The 14,849-nt window shown below is 44.2% G+C and overlaps 1 protein-coding gene across 2 annotated transcripts in view; it reads left to right on the top strand.

Moving 5' to 3' along the window:
- Positions 1-14,500, top strand: part of osbpl6 (oxysterol binding protein-like 6) — a 42,496-nt gene extending 27,996 nt beyond the window's left edge. For both annotated transcript variants that reach the window (XM_079518373.1, XM_079518374.1), the window contains exons 12-23: positions 925-1,032; positions 1,485-1,616; positions 2,576-2,663; positions 4,661-4,914; positions 7,228-7,365; positions 9,866-9,929; positions 10,143-10,221; positions 11,469-11,613; positions 11,802-11,946; positions 13,008-13,134; positions 13,625-13,747; positions 14,058-14,500. In XM_079518373.1, the coding sequence (XP_079374499.1) occupies positions 925-1,032; positions 1,485-1,616; positions 2,576-2,663; positions 4,661-4,914; positions 7,228-7,365; positions 9,866-9,929; positions 10,143-10,221; positions 11,469-11,613; positions 11,802-11,946; positions 13,008-13,134; positions 13,625-13,747; positions 14,058-14,169 (1,515 nt within the window). In that variant the 3' untranslated portion in view covers positions 14,170-14,500. The remainder of the gene's footprint in view (positions 1-924; positions 1,033-1,484; positions 1,617-2,575; positions 2,664-4,660; positions 4,915-7,227; positions 7,366-9,865; positions 9,930-10,142; positions 10,222-11,468; positions 11,614-11,801; positions 11,947-13,007; positions 13,135-13,624; positions 13,748-14,057) is intronic.
- The last annotated feature ends 349 nt before the right edge of the window (positions 14,501-14,849 follow it).

Genomic DNA, 14,849 nt, shown 5'->3' with positions numbered 1-14,849 from the left:
CATCAGAGCCAGCCAATCCGTGGCGAGGACCAATTCCCCACAACAGCAATCACTCTCCAGTAATCAGTCTCATGATGACACAGGTCTCCTCCACTTCTCATCAACTCTCCACCTCAGAACACAGGAAACAACAGAATAATACCAAATACAAAATAACCTAATTATGGCTGGCCGTAACACACACACACACACACACACACACACACACACACACACACACACACACACACACACACTGATATACAATGAATAGTGTGTGTGCGTGCGTGTGCGTGCGTGCGTGCGTGCGTGCGTGAAGCTGATAATAAGGGCAGATGCGTGGTGAACGTCAACTCATCTTTTCTCATGGTAATTGGACAGAAAGAAGTGTGCCACGCAGTTCATTAATTCGGCTCCTCAGGGCTGTCACTTTGCCCCAATGATTTAATTGGACTGTGTCTCTGCAAACTGTTGACATCGTTTCTGTGAAATGTGCCGGCTGCTTCATCTCCATTGTGTTCCTAATTGGACGTTCTTTGTGATAACTTTGGCAAAGGCCGGAGGCTTTAAAGGGTGCTTGTGACTGTGCTAGTTGTAGCTACAGAGGACCCTGCTGATGTTCAAATAAGCCTAACTAGCTGACTAAGAATTAATCAAAACAAACAGCTTTAAGGGACACGGTGGCCCAGTCGATAGTGCTATCGCCTCACAGCTAGAAGGTCCCGGCGTCTGGGACGCTGTGGGCGCTGGGGGGCATGCTCTCATCTCTGTGTCATCAGCACACCTAGGTGGGGTTGGTGAAAGGGCATTTCTGTCCCCTAGGGTAGGTCACAAAAAAATTGTTGCCCCCAGGATTACAGTTTTAGGCAATTGGCACTGGGTGAAAAATGGGTACAAAATCATGGGATAAAAATGTAAAGACTAATGGCTTTGTTCATCATCCAGGCCCTCTCCCAGAATACAGACCTTCGAACCCGCCTCAACCGCATCCACTCTGAGTCGGTCCTGTCTGAACAGGTGGTCAGTGTGAACATAATTTCCACGCCTGATGAGGTAGGTCACTGTGGTCAGGTAACAGAGGAATTAGTCACAGACGTGGCCTATATTTGTCACTTATCACCGCTGCTGATACAACATGGTTTTCTAAGTCTGCCCGGCATTCCTAGCTAACTGGAACGCATAGTTTAGACATTGCTTACCGCATTGGTCTCTTGCATTATTGATTACCAATCTCAAAGACTGATGGTCTTTCCTGTATGCATTGGCAGGTGAGCTTTAAAGATCATTCAATTATATTGACCCTGACATCAACGTTAATGAAAAAAAAAAGACGATGTGTGTTTGCTCTCTGTGGCAAGGATGCACACAGGGAAAAATAAAAAACTCCTTACGTTTATTTGAAGTGTTGTTTGTGTTCTTTCAAACACTGGTTGTCTTTAAAACCACCATCACCATCACATGACAAGGCAATGAAAGGTTGACGCAGTTGCCGCTTTTGTCCCCAGGCCGGTGAACAGATGGGGATCCCGCTGACTCAACAGGCCTCTAATGAGAGCCGGCTCTCCATGTCGGAGTCTGTCTCAGAGTTCTTTGATGCCCAGGAAGTGCTTCTGTCTGCCAGCTCGTCAGAGAATGAGGTGAGACCATGAGGAGCAAACTGCAGAGGAAGTAGATGTTGGGGCTGTTAAACTTGTCCTACAGCTGGGAACTCGGATAAAGCATTGCTGATGGTCGTACCGAGTGGGAGTTAGTCAGCGGTTCATTTGAACAGTGTGAGAGCCAGAGAGAGCACACAATGGAAACTCCCAACAAAACAAGGCATCTGGAGGGCCCCTTTCTAATCTACCCTTGAGTCTAATCCCTCAGTTCGGTCCAGTCATGTCATAAAAGCACATCATTCCTCCTCTGACAGTCGCCTCGCGACTTAGAGCTTCAGTTTTTAAGGGATAAACCCTTGTTTTATGAGTATGGTTTTGTCTGCCGCTCACCAAGGCCATTTATGCCTTTCTCAGAGCCACATAATATTCCCTCTCTTTTTCGTGTGACAGGGACTTTTTCCAAGCTATCAAGTTACCTGTTCCCCAGCCATTCACAGAACTGTGTGGTGTGTGGATTACTCACATCGGAAATGCATCAGTGGCATCAGACTAACAGGCTGCTGGCTAAACCTCTACCTGCAGCCACACACGACTGCAATAGAAGCTAATACAACACACTGCTACAATATTCTCTATCTTTGGCAATGTCAGTGGCCTCATTTTGTTTGCTAAATAAAGAGCATGAAAATGCTGCAGTGTCTCATCTCATGATCACTGCAGTGGGACCGATAGCCAGCCTGCCTACTGCAGTTTACTAGCCATCGGCAAACTGCAGTGTGTTGGTGTGTGTGTGTGTGTGTGTGTGTGTGTGTGTGTGTGTGTGTGTGTGTGTGTGTGTGTGTGTGTGTGTGTGTGTGTGTGTGTGTGTGTGTGTGTGTGTGTGTGTGTGTGTGTGTGTGTGTGTGTGTGCGCGTGCGTGTGTGTGTGTGTGAGTGTGTGAGTCAGTGCAGCACATTGCTGCACTGACTCACTCTCCTCTGTCCCTGTTCCTATCACAGGCCTCAGACGATGAGTCATATGTCAGCGATGTGAGCGATAACATTTCAGAGGACAATGCCAGTGTGACCGATAACGTCTCCAGACAAAGTAGGCCCCTCTCCTATGTCCATCTAACCAGCATGCAGCATTCTTCTCTGCCTGTCAGAACTAGGGCTAATGGGATATAGGTGGCCATGCCCCACACACACACACACACACACACACACACACACACACACACACACAGACACACACACACACACACACACACACACACACACACACACACACACACACACACACACACAATCCCACTCCTTCATGCTCAGTAGCCTACATCCCTACACAGATTTCACTGCCTGCAATGTTGCTACCTGCTGTATTGTTTTGCACGTGACATTAAAACACCTTGAAGACGCACGCACGCACGCACGCACGCACGCACGCACGCACGCACGCACGCACGCACGCACGCACGCACACACACACGAGCGCACACACACACACACACACACACACAAGCGCGCGCAGGACTGGATTGTTCACCTGTCAGTGAGGAACTTGACTTTGCAGGGTTGCTCTGTGCCAAGAGATGCACTAAGGTGTTATGAATGCTATACGTGTACAATGTATTCTAGGAGAGGCTCAGGATCTTCCAGTACAAAGTCTTATCCTCGGTGTTCCTTTCTCTTTTGTGTAACTCAGAGAGTGTAAATATCCCTAGATGTGTCAGAGCAGGTGGAATAAGTACTCGGATACTTTGCCTATTTTTAACCTAAATCACATCATCAAACGTGCAAACATTGCCGCAGAGACAATACACAACAATAAGGTATATCTCCTTGCATAGGATCAATGGCATTTTGGTTCCCTGGTGTGTGTCCCTTTAATTAGACCGGACATAACTATACCTTTCAATCCGGCAACCCCTTTTGGGGTTGTTGTTGCTATATACAGTATATAGCAAGTTAGCAACATACATTTGACATTTTTTGTAACTTTAAGTTTAAGTAAGTTTTTCCCGAAAACTTAGGTCAAGGCGTTTTTAGAATCGGCCTCAGGTCTAAATGGGTTAATTAAAAGTACCAATACAGAAATGTAAAAATACAAATTCTGATACCAGGGGTTGACCTATTGCTCGGGGCAAGTAAGCAAAATAGTTTGGCAAGGGGAGTTTATTTTCTGGTGGGGTTTTGCAGGGTCTTTTATTCTTTCCTTCTTTCTTTGTGGAATATTTTTAGAGACTCAGAAGCGATCTCTTCTGTTCACTATTCACACAACATGAGATTTACATATTTGTCCAATAAAAACAATCAAATGTCCTGGTGTCCTGTTCACATTGCACTCTCAATCTCCATCACCACCATGATGTGCTGGTTGGTGGCTTGCATGGTTCCCGTCGCCATCGGTGTATGAATGTGTGTGTGAATGGGTGAATGTAATGCACAATCTATGTAAAGCGCTATATAAATGCACCATTTACCATTTACCATCACTGACATACAGCAACGCGAGCAAGCGCACGCCGCACAAGCGAGAAAAAAATACATTAATTTTGATCTATCTATCCTGACCTGCTGTGAGCAACAGCGAACTGAGTAGTGATGTCTTTCACTTCTCTAATACTCGTTTGATGTGTCTGTAGTTGTCCCGGGTGGATGTGTGTGTCTGTGTGTGTGTGTGTGTGTGTGTGTGTGTGTGTGTGTGTGTGTGTGTGTGTGTGTGTGTGGTGTGTGTGTGTGTGTGTGTGTGTGTGTGTGTGTGTGTGTGTGTGTGTAGCTTGATGCAGCAGAGATATCCCTCTCCCTGTTCACGATCCTAGACTTACACAGTTTGTATTTTTCGAGCAAGGGGACATGATCTTCGAGCAAGTAGAACATGATCTTTAGTTTACGGATGGGCAAGTGCTTCTGAGACGTTTGTGTGTCAACCCCTTTTTCAGTTTTTCTTTTGCCATTGGATAATTCGATAATTTATTGAAATGAAACCATGTGAGAAGTTTAAAGGGGAACTTTGTACACTTTAACTGTCTAGTGTTGCCAAGTACCATGCATGGACAAAGTTAGTTAGTCATGACTCATGAGGCTGGTGTCCTTCCGTTACAGTGGCCAACGGGGACTTCGCTGGCAGTGCCTTCCGCAACGGGCGGCGCAACTGCATGCCGGCGCCCTCCCCGGACATCAGCAACATCAACCTGTGGAACATCCTGAGGAACAACATCGGCAAGGACCTGTCCAAGGTGTCCATGCCCGTGGAGCTCAACGAACCCCTCAACACCCTGCAGCACATGTGTGAGGAGCTGGAGTACAGCGAGCTGCTGGACAAGGCGGCGGAGACGGACGACCCGTTTGAACGCATGGTAAAAAGACATGAACACTCCCTTTGAACGCATGGTAAAAAGACATGAACACTCCCTTTGAACGCATGGTAAAAAGACATGAACACTCCCTTTAAACACATGGTAAAAAGACATGAACACTCCCTTTGAACGCATGGTAAAAAGACATGAACACTCCCTTTGAACGCATGGTAAAAAGACATGAACACTCCCTTTGAACGCATGGTAAAAAGACATGAACACTCCCTTTGAACGCATGGTAAAAAGACATGAACACTCCCTTTAAACACATGGTAAAAAGACATGAACACTCCCTTTGAACGCATGGTAAAAAGACATGAACACTCCCTTTGAACGCATGGTAAAAAGACATGAACACTCCCTTTGAACACATGGTAAAAAGACATGAACACTCCCTTTGAACACATGGTAAAAAGACATGAACACTCCCTTTGAACACATGGTAAAAAGACATGAACACTCCCTTTGAACGCATGGTAAAAAGACATGAACACTCCCTTTAAACACATGGTAAAAAGACATGAACACTCCCTTTGAACGCATGGTAAAAAGACATGAACACTCCCTTTGAACACATGGTAAAAAGACATGAACACTCCCTTTGAACACATGGTAAAAAGACATGAACACTCCCTTTGAACACATGGTAAAAAGACATGAACACTCCCTTTGAACACATGGTAAAAAGACATGAACACTCCCTTTGAACACATGGTAAAAAGACATGAACACTCCCTTTGAACACATGGTAAAAAGACATGAACACTCCCTTTGAACACATGGTAAAAAGACATGAACACTCCCTTTGAACACATGGTAAAAATACATGAACACTCCCTTTGAACACATGGTAAAAATACATGAACACTCCCTTTGAACACATGGTAAACGCATGATGAAGACATGAACACTCCCTTTAAACGCACGGTAAAAAGACATGAACACTCCCAGTGGTGGAAAGTATAACTAAGTACTGTACTTAAGTATAATTTTGAGGAATTTGTACTTTACTTGAGTATTTTCAATTTCCAATACATCTCAGAGGCAAATATTGTACTTTTACTCCACTACGTTTTTTTTGAAAAAGTTACTAGTAACTTGTAGACTTTGATTAGTATTACAAAACATACATTAACCACTTCAATGCTATATATATACATTTCAGCCATTTGAAAATGGCCGATTTTGAAAACTTAAAATGGGACATTCTGCATAATTAGTACTTTTACTCTTTTTACTTTAATCTTTTACTTGTAACGGAGTAGTTCTACGTTGCAGTATTGATACTTTTACTTAAGTAAAACATTTGAGTACTTTTTCCACCACTGAACAGGCCCATCGGCTCCGTTTAATTATTCAATTTGCCACTTAAATCGCCCCGCCACGCGCCTGCCGGCTCACATAACTGCGGTCGCCCATAAAGAGGTCTCATGTGTTCCCTTCTACTCTGTTACCACAGAGGTGCTGTAGTGGACCAATGTGTGCGTCGCTACTAGGACTAATAGATTCCAATTGATCTCTCCAGGAGACATTCTATACTCAACAGGCAATTATCCACTTGAACCCTAGTGAAAGTAGCCAATCTGCAACGCTGCCGTTGCAAATTGTCGGCGAAGAAATTTGGTGTAGATGGAAAATAAGAGCAGACCAAGGACAGAGCTGGCTGGCCCTGGTCAACTGGGTTTCCTTCTGTACAGCCTTTCTTATGGGTTTGGCCAATAAAGAGTGTCTTATCACCAATACAGGTTTTCCTTTTTTATAACCTTTACAACAAACAACCTACAGTATCACAAATTACAGTCACATCTCACAAACACAAAGACGAGATGAGGGGGGTATTAATTATGGTTAATCGGTGATCGCGATCGGTAAACCAATATTCTCCAGCACTTGCTCCATGCGCACCCATCCCTCTAGACCAGAAAGCACGCTGGCTGGGCCAGGCTAGGACAGGGGTGACATTGGCTCAAACACGGACTCCCCAAAATGAAGAGAGACGGGGACACAACCAAAACATATTGTCATATGTATAGGGGCTTCCGGGCCTGACACAAATGTCAAGCTCCTGTAAGTATGTGAACTTACGATGACATTTTTTAAAAGGCAATTCACTCAACTCCTATGTTTTGACATTGCCGCTGACAAGCCAAAATAAACACGTCTGTGAGTGGATACCTCGCTCCAATACAGCTGTCCACCTTGGAGATCCATCATCTTCAGCACTTGATGTATACTAATGTTTGGCTTATTCAGTACAAAGCCGTGTGCATTTTTTATTGGTTTGTTGATTGTCTCCTTTTGTCTCTTTGACAGTGCATAGTCGCTGCTTTTGCTGTCTCAGGCTACTCATCCACTTACTACAGAGCAGGAAGCAAACCCTTCAACCCTTTACTCGGAGAGACGTATGAATGCATCCGGGAAGATAAGGGCCTTTGTTTTTTCGCTGAACAGGTGAGTTTATCCTGTTGAAGGCCTATTAACCCGCAGTGTCCATTACACACTAGTTTTAGCCACATAGGCTGTCTTCCTCTTGGTCTCTGTGAGAATAGGCCGCGGCTGAAAAGGTAGTGTGCTTCAGTGTGCTTCCAGGTTGTACATTTCATGTATAACCTGGTCGTAAATGTTGTGCATATTGTTTAAGCCAATTCTAAAGTGTGAATCATGAAAGCGGGTGCAAAGCCATGATTTGTGCGGATCTCTACACCCAGGGGTGCATGTAGATCAGTTTCATTGTTCCACGCCCCATTTAACACCATAAAAGCCAACCGGAAATAACCAACGTGGAAGGAAAAAAATAACCAACGTGGAAAAGAACAACATACTGTATATGCAAGCTTACAACATGTTGCGTTGCACCACTTTGATAACTTGAACATCCCTTCTGTCTGGAAGCGAGTCCCTCGATCACGCTATGGATCAATTGAACGTTAATAAAATAATGCTCTCATGAGAATAAGAAGTACAAAGTTTAACCCCACCACCAAATAATAGGCTAATAAAACGTGAGCTGTGTGCACCGCTCAAAAAAGTAATATATTACTAAGAACTCTTAAGACACACCCTTTTACCTGCTGTATGAAATGTGCTATATAAATAAAGTTTGGGTCTAGAGCAGATACGGAAATGGAGCTGCATGTGTGTGTGTGTGCAACAGATCCATTCACTGTATAGACTTTCAAATAAGGTGAGGGACACTGTAACTCTGCAGGTAAATGACTTGAGTCCTCACTGTGTTGTCTGGGGGAGTGGCCACTGTGTTGTCTGGGGGATGTGGCCACTGTCCACTGAGTCCTCACTGTGTTGTCTGGGGGATGTGACCACTGTCCACTGAGTCCTCACTGTGTTGTCTGGGGGATGTGGCCACTGTCCACTGAGGACTGTGTTGTCTGGGGGATGTGACCACTGTCCACTGAGTCCTCACTGTGTTGTCTGGGGGATGTGGCCACTGTCCACTGAGTCCTCACTGTGTTGTCTGGGAGATGTGGCCACTGTCCACTGAGTCCTCACTGTGTTGTCTGGGGGATGTGGCCACTGTCCACTGAGGACTGTGTTGTCTGGGGGATGTGGCCACTGTCCACTGAGGACTGTGTTGTCTGGGGGATGTGGCCACTGTCCACTGAGGACTGTGTTGTCTGGGGGATGTGGCCACTGTCCACTGAGTCCTCACTGTGTTGTCTGGGGGATGTTGCCACTGTCCACTGAGTCCTCACTGTGTTGTCTGGGGGATGTGGCCACTGTCCACTGAGTCCTCACTGTGTTGTCTGGGGGATGTGGCCACTGTCCACTGAGTCCTCACTGTGTTGTCTGGGGGATGTGACCACTGTCCACTGAGTCCTCACTGTGTTGTCTGGGGGATGTGGCCACTGTCCACTGAGGACTGTGTTGTCTGGGGGATGTGGCCACTGTCCACTGAGGACTGTGTTGTCTGGGGGATGTGGCCACTGTCCACTGAGTCCTCACTGTGTTGTCTGGGGGATGTGGCCACTGTCCACTGAGTCCTCACTGTGTTGTCTGGGGGATGTGGCCACTGTCCACTGAGTCCTCACTGTGTTGTCTGGGGGATGTGGCCACTGTCCACTGAGTCCTCACTGTGTTGTCTGGGGGATGTGGCCACTGTCCACTGAGTCCTCACTGTGTTGTCTGGGGGATGTGGCCACTGTCCACTGAGTCCTCACTGTGTTGTCTGGGGGATGTGGCCACTGTCCACTGAGTCCTCACTGTGTTGTCTGGGGGATGTGGCCACTGTCCACTGAGTCCTCACTGTGTTGTCTGGGGGATGTGGCCACTGTCCACTGAGTCCTCACTGTGTTGTCTGGGGGATGTTGCCACTGTCCACTGAGTCCTCACTGTGTTGTCTGGGGGATGTGGCCACTGTCCACTGAGTCCTCACTGTGTTGTCTGGGGGATGTGGCCACTGTCCACGGAGGACTTTCTTTTCCTTAACGCGCAGTGTAGCCTATGTTTTCATTGTTTTCAAAGGAAGGCTGGAAACACCAACTGTACTGTAAATCCTCCCAACACGCGCAAATCACATTACATGTTAGTTAAGCAACAGGCGTGAGAAAATTGTAAGTAGTTAAGGTGGTTGCACACCGGCCGCGTTTTTCGGAAAACCAATGGAGAAACGCCGCTTAAAAATCTGAATTCGCGCTCGGTGTGTGGAGACCTTTACTTTTGGAGAAAAATAACTAATATTGGTACTCAAAACATTCTAGTCAGTTAAATTACTCATTACTGGCCAAAGTAATAATACCTTTCCCTTTACTCCCTTTACTTACCAACTTACCAACACTGGGCCCTCCAATATATTAGCTAAACTGCACAGTGTATCAAAGTATTAAAGCATTGAAGAGAAACAGAACAGGGTTCCATGACGGCAGGTTGTCTCACACATGTACTGTTAGATGTAACAGCAGATGTCAGACTGTGATTATTTCATCTTCTCTCTAAGGTGAGCCACCACCCACCCATTTCAGCGTGCCACTGTGACTCCAAGAATTTCACCTTCTGGCAAGGTAGGACGCCTGCCTCCCTCCCTCATTATGGTGTTTATTTTTGGACAACTGGCTTGGCAGCCCATCAAAAGAGATTTCTGTTGGCCTACTTTGTATCTAGCTTACAATTCACACATGTAGGACATGTTTCTTGTCCTCGTGCAAAATCTTTTTTTAAATATGATGGAAATGTTAATCTTAATGTTACATTGAATACATTTTCCCCCCCCTCAGATATTAGGTGGAGAAACAAATTCTGGGGTAAATCAATGGAGATTGTACCGATTGGGACAGTCAACGTTATGTTGCCCAGGTAATTGTCTGCCCATGTTTTGTCTTCGGCTGATTTGTTCTACTATAATAAGTAGCCAATCTACAAGCTCACAACGCATCACTTTTTTATTTTTTTATTTTAAATGTGGGGGGCAGGATCACCAGGGTGAAAGTAGATAATATCTCAAAGGTCACACTGTCCATTATAACTGAGACTATAGCATGAGGTATTAGCATTCGGATATGGCTTCACAGGGATCAGGTCTTAACTATCGTGTTCCTCTGAGTTACTCGGAGGTTAGAGAGACGGATGACCACTGAATCCATTAACAGCCTCGTGCTCCGTCCAAATGTCCTTGAACCAGTGTTGCCAATTCTTGTGAGAGAAATAAGCCAACCCACCTCCAAAAACAAGCCCAAAACAAGCCAACTCTTGGCGAGAGAAATAAGCCAAATCTTCCCTCGAAAAAAACAAGCCAAAACAAGCCCAATAATATAATATAATACCATTATCATTATAAATTCTATGTATGTCTATAATTATGAATGTTTTGGTCATTTATTATACTATTCCACACAGTTGAGATACCAGACCGATTCTGTCACTCAATGTGATTCATACTCCCCCCAAACCTATGGGTATTTATAGTATATACATCAAAGAAATGTTGGCTTGTTTGATATTCAAAACAAGCCCAAAAAACTGCAACCCTGGAAAAAAAACGCAACTCTGGAAAAAAACAAGCCAACTTTGGCGGGAAACAAGCCGACTTGGCAACCCTGCCTTGAACAGAATGCTGCTGATACCCCGTCTCTCGTTGTTAATGTTCTTGAATCTCAAACCTTTTCATGTCAAGGACCCTCATATGCATATGGACCCTCACCCTATGTTCCCTCATCTCAAAATCAATATTTTGTGCCAGGAATCCTGATAAGAGATGATATATATAAAGAAAAAGGCTAAATTATTCCAAATCTTTCCATAGTTTTTCAAAGATTTTCAAAAATAGTACAGCTTATGGCTCAGCCTTTTTTGATTAGACAAACACAGGGAATGTAACACATATTACACAGGGAATGGGATAAAGTGATTTTTCTCTGTTTTTCTGGAGACTCCCTGATGTTTTGGGGACTGCTGAATATGCAATGAGATTATGTAGGACAGTGGTTGTGAATATTTGTGTATTTTATGTGATGACTCATTGTACTTTTTTAAATATTCTTTTAAATGTTATAGGAGCAACAATTCAGAGCTGATTAACTGATATTGTCTTTGTGTTTCTGTAGCTATGGGGATCACTATGAATGGAACAAAGTCACCACCTGTGTCCACAACATCCTCAGTGGGAGACGGTGGATTGAACATTACGGCGAGATCACCATTAGAAACACCAAGGGGAGCGTCTGCCTCTGTAAACTCACATTTGTCAAGGTATCCATCTCTCATGTCACGGCATTAAGTATCAGCTGAAACCATAACCTCTATTCACGTGTCATGTGGCCTCATGTACCGTAGCTACCATCATTTACGCACTTGTCTTTTTATGACATTGACCCTTTAATGTAATGGATAAATTATTAATGGCAATTCCTAAAGATGTCAGCGGTTGTCTCTTTTAGGGAAACTACTGGAGTTCTAGTGTGAATGAGCTTCAAGGGTTTGTCATGGATCAAGAGGGTAAAATTGTCCATAGGCTTTTTGGTAAATGGCACGAGGGCCTTTACTGTGGTGTCCAGCCTTCTGCTAAGTGCGTCTGGAGACCAGGTAAGCATTAGCTTCTTATTCAGAGTCACACTTAATACAGATTGGTGACAAATTAAAGGAAACACCTGAATAAATGAGTGAAGAAACATAATATAGTTGCTGTCGGGAGGAAACCACCTAACTCAATTTTTGAGGTTTTAGATTATTATTTTTTGGGCATAAATCAGTGCTATTGAAAACCATTAAGTCTGTGTGTTGGTTAAAGAAATATTGAACCAATAAAAAGTGGAAAAGAGTGCTTCGGACAAAACTTCTTAACTCCATTGTAACCTCAAACTGTCTGCTAAAGCAGCTACCTCCACCACACCTCCCCGTCTCATGCAAGTCATTGACAATGTATAAAGTCACAATACAAACTTTGATGAGGCAGTATTGCTTTGTTTTAAAAATATAAGGTTTTCTTCATGTCCTGAAATTGTATATTTTTCATTTCCTGAAAAATGAACATTTTGGAGTTAGGTGGTTTCTTCCCGACAGCAGAGATATGGAATACAGATGGAATACTATGACACACACACACACACACACACACACACACACACACACACACACACACACACACACACACACACACACACACACACACACACACACACACACACCACCCTTCTGTATCTGCAGGCCATGCTGTTTTGCTGGTGCATACCATTTACCACTGCTACAGCTGGATTAGATTTGGGCTTGGCCCTTCATTGTCAATGGCGTTTTTAAAACAAACATTGAACTAAAAACAAACATTAAACCTGTATATAGGAGGGGCTAGCGCCCCTCAAAAATGTGAAAAGCTGCCTCATGGTGGCACTATAACAGTCCGTTCTGGAAAACGAGGCAGAGGTTCATCGTTGGCATCCTGGGAGTGTGTGTGCAAAGTTTGGCATCGACCACATCGACACACACACACACACACACACACACACGCACACACACACACACACACACACACGGACGGAGTGCAAAACATACTCTCTCCCCATGCCAAGAGGATAAACATGAGAAATGTATGTGATACATCCATAATTTATTTTCTTGTTCTTCCTTGTTCCTTTGTATTTCTTTGTCAGGGTCCATGCCTACAGACTATGAAATGTACTACGGCTTCACCAGGTTTGCCGTTGAGCTCAATGAGCTTTGTCCCGAGATGAAAGATGCACTGCCGCCTACAGATGCCCGATTCCGACCCGATCAAAGGTACAAACTTGGCCCGAGGCGGACACTTAGGCTCCAATGCGTGTTGTGAGTCCAACTCCCAATCCTGATGACCTTTGCTGCGTGCCACTCCTTGTCTCTCTCCCCATTTCCTGTCTATATACTGTATACTATCAATAAAGGCAGAAAAAGCATTAAAGAAATCTCTTATAAACTTGAATCCACACTCCATCACTCTACAGCCAATGGGGAGGATGGGAATTTGTGTAAAGCAATCATGATGGGTTGAGGCCGTATTTTGCTGCCATCTGCTGACAGAACTTGGAATTGGTAGTGATCTGGTGACAACTGACAACTGCAGTACAAGTGAAATAACATGTTAATCCTTGTTATTATGGCTTATAAGATCCATATTTAAGCCAATAGATGAACTGGAGCTCAAACAGTTTAAAGATGTAATTTATATGTACTGTTTGTCATTTATTTACAGATGAGCTGATAAGCACTCACTAATACGGTCTTGGTCATACAGGTATCTGGAGGAGGGGAACTTAGAGATGGCATCATCAGAGAAGCAGCGTATTGAGGATCTACAGCGGGCCAGGAGGAAGTGGCACGAGGACAACAACATCAAACACCAGCCCCGCTTCTTCAAGTAATGACCACCTGCGGTTTCCCACACTGGATAAGACCACCGATTTCCCTTAGGGCAGTGGTTCTCTTCAAAATTTCAAGGAGTCAGAACCCCATTTAACTCTGACAGTATGCATACGGAACAAAACGGGTCCACTTAGTTAAGTTTGTATACTGACTTACAGACTAAACTAAGGGTCCTGTGAGAGTCCCTGGATCCCACTTTGAGAGAACTACTGCCATAGCAGGGAAATACAAGCAACCATATCTCACAGTTTTATTAGTTATTAACCATGTTTCTGAAAACCCATTTTCTGTTTCTTTTATCACAGGAAAGTGGTGGATGCCAATCAGAGGGAGAGGTGGTTCTCCAACAACACGTACTGGGAGCTTCGTAAAAACCCAGGCTTCATCAATATGGAACAAACGATAACCCTGTGGTAGCACTTTGACTGCTACGTACTCCATGTCATCATCATCCCCATCATCATCGTAGAAAAGACAGCTGTTACCTATGCACAATAAGGTGTTATGAGAAAACATGTTAATGACAAAGACGTGTGTGCATGGACATAAGCGACTGCAGAACTGAGAGATGACCCGAATGAACCATGGTGGCACAGCGGTCATCGCTCCATTGGGGCATCCTCTAGGATCACCTTCATTGTGCTTGCAGAAGCTGGTTTGACCAGGCAACAATCTTACCAATCTCACGTAGATCTATCCTAAGCCGTTTTGACTTCTCAGTATGTCCTTGCCTTAATAAAGTCGCCTAGCCACGTCACACATTTGAAAGGTTTTCAGTACAAGTCATTTAGTTTCAGGAAAGTGGTTTGATTTAGATTAGTCTATGAATTTGACTTTTTGATGACCTACTGTATGTATCATGCATGATTAGTGCGCAGCTTTTCATCGGCATATGCCATAGTTACTATATCAACTTTATTTGTTGTAGAGAAAAAAAAGAGATATTTTTGTAAAATATCTTGGACTTGTAGACTTTACTCAAAATGGTATTGTAGTTGATAGTTTTGGCAAATTTGATTTATTAATGCCTTTTACTATTGTTGAATCTGTTTTATCACAACAGTATTCTCTCCTGGGGAAAAAATACATATTAGTGT

This window comes from Electrona antarctica (genome assembly GCF_951216825.1).
Source record: "Electrona antarctica genome assembly, chromosome: 13".
NCBI classification, from domain to species: domain Eukaryota; kingdom Metazoa; phylum Chordata; class Actinopteri; order Myctophiformes; family Myctophidae; genus Electrona; species Electrona antarctica.
The sequence above is the reverse complement of the archived record's forward strand: the minus strand, read 5'-3'. Positions and strand labels throughout refer to the sequence as shown.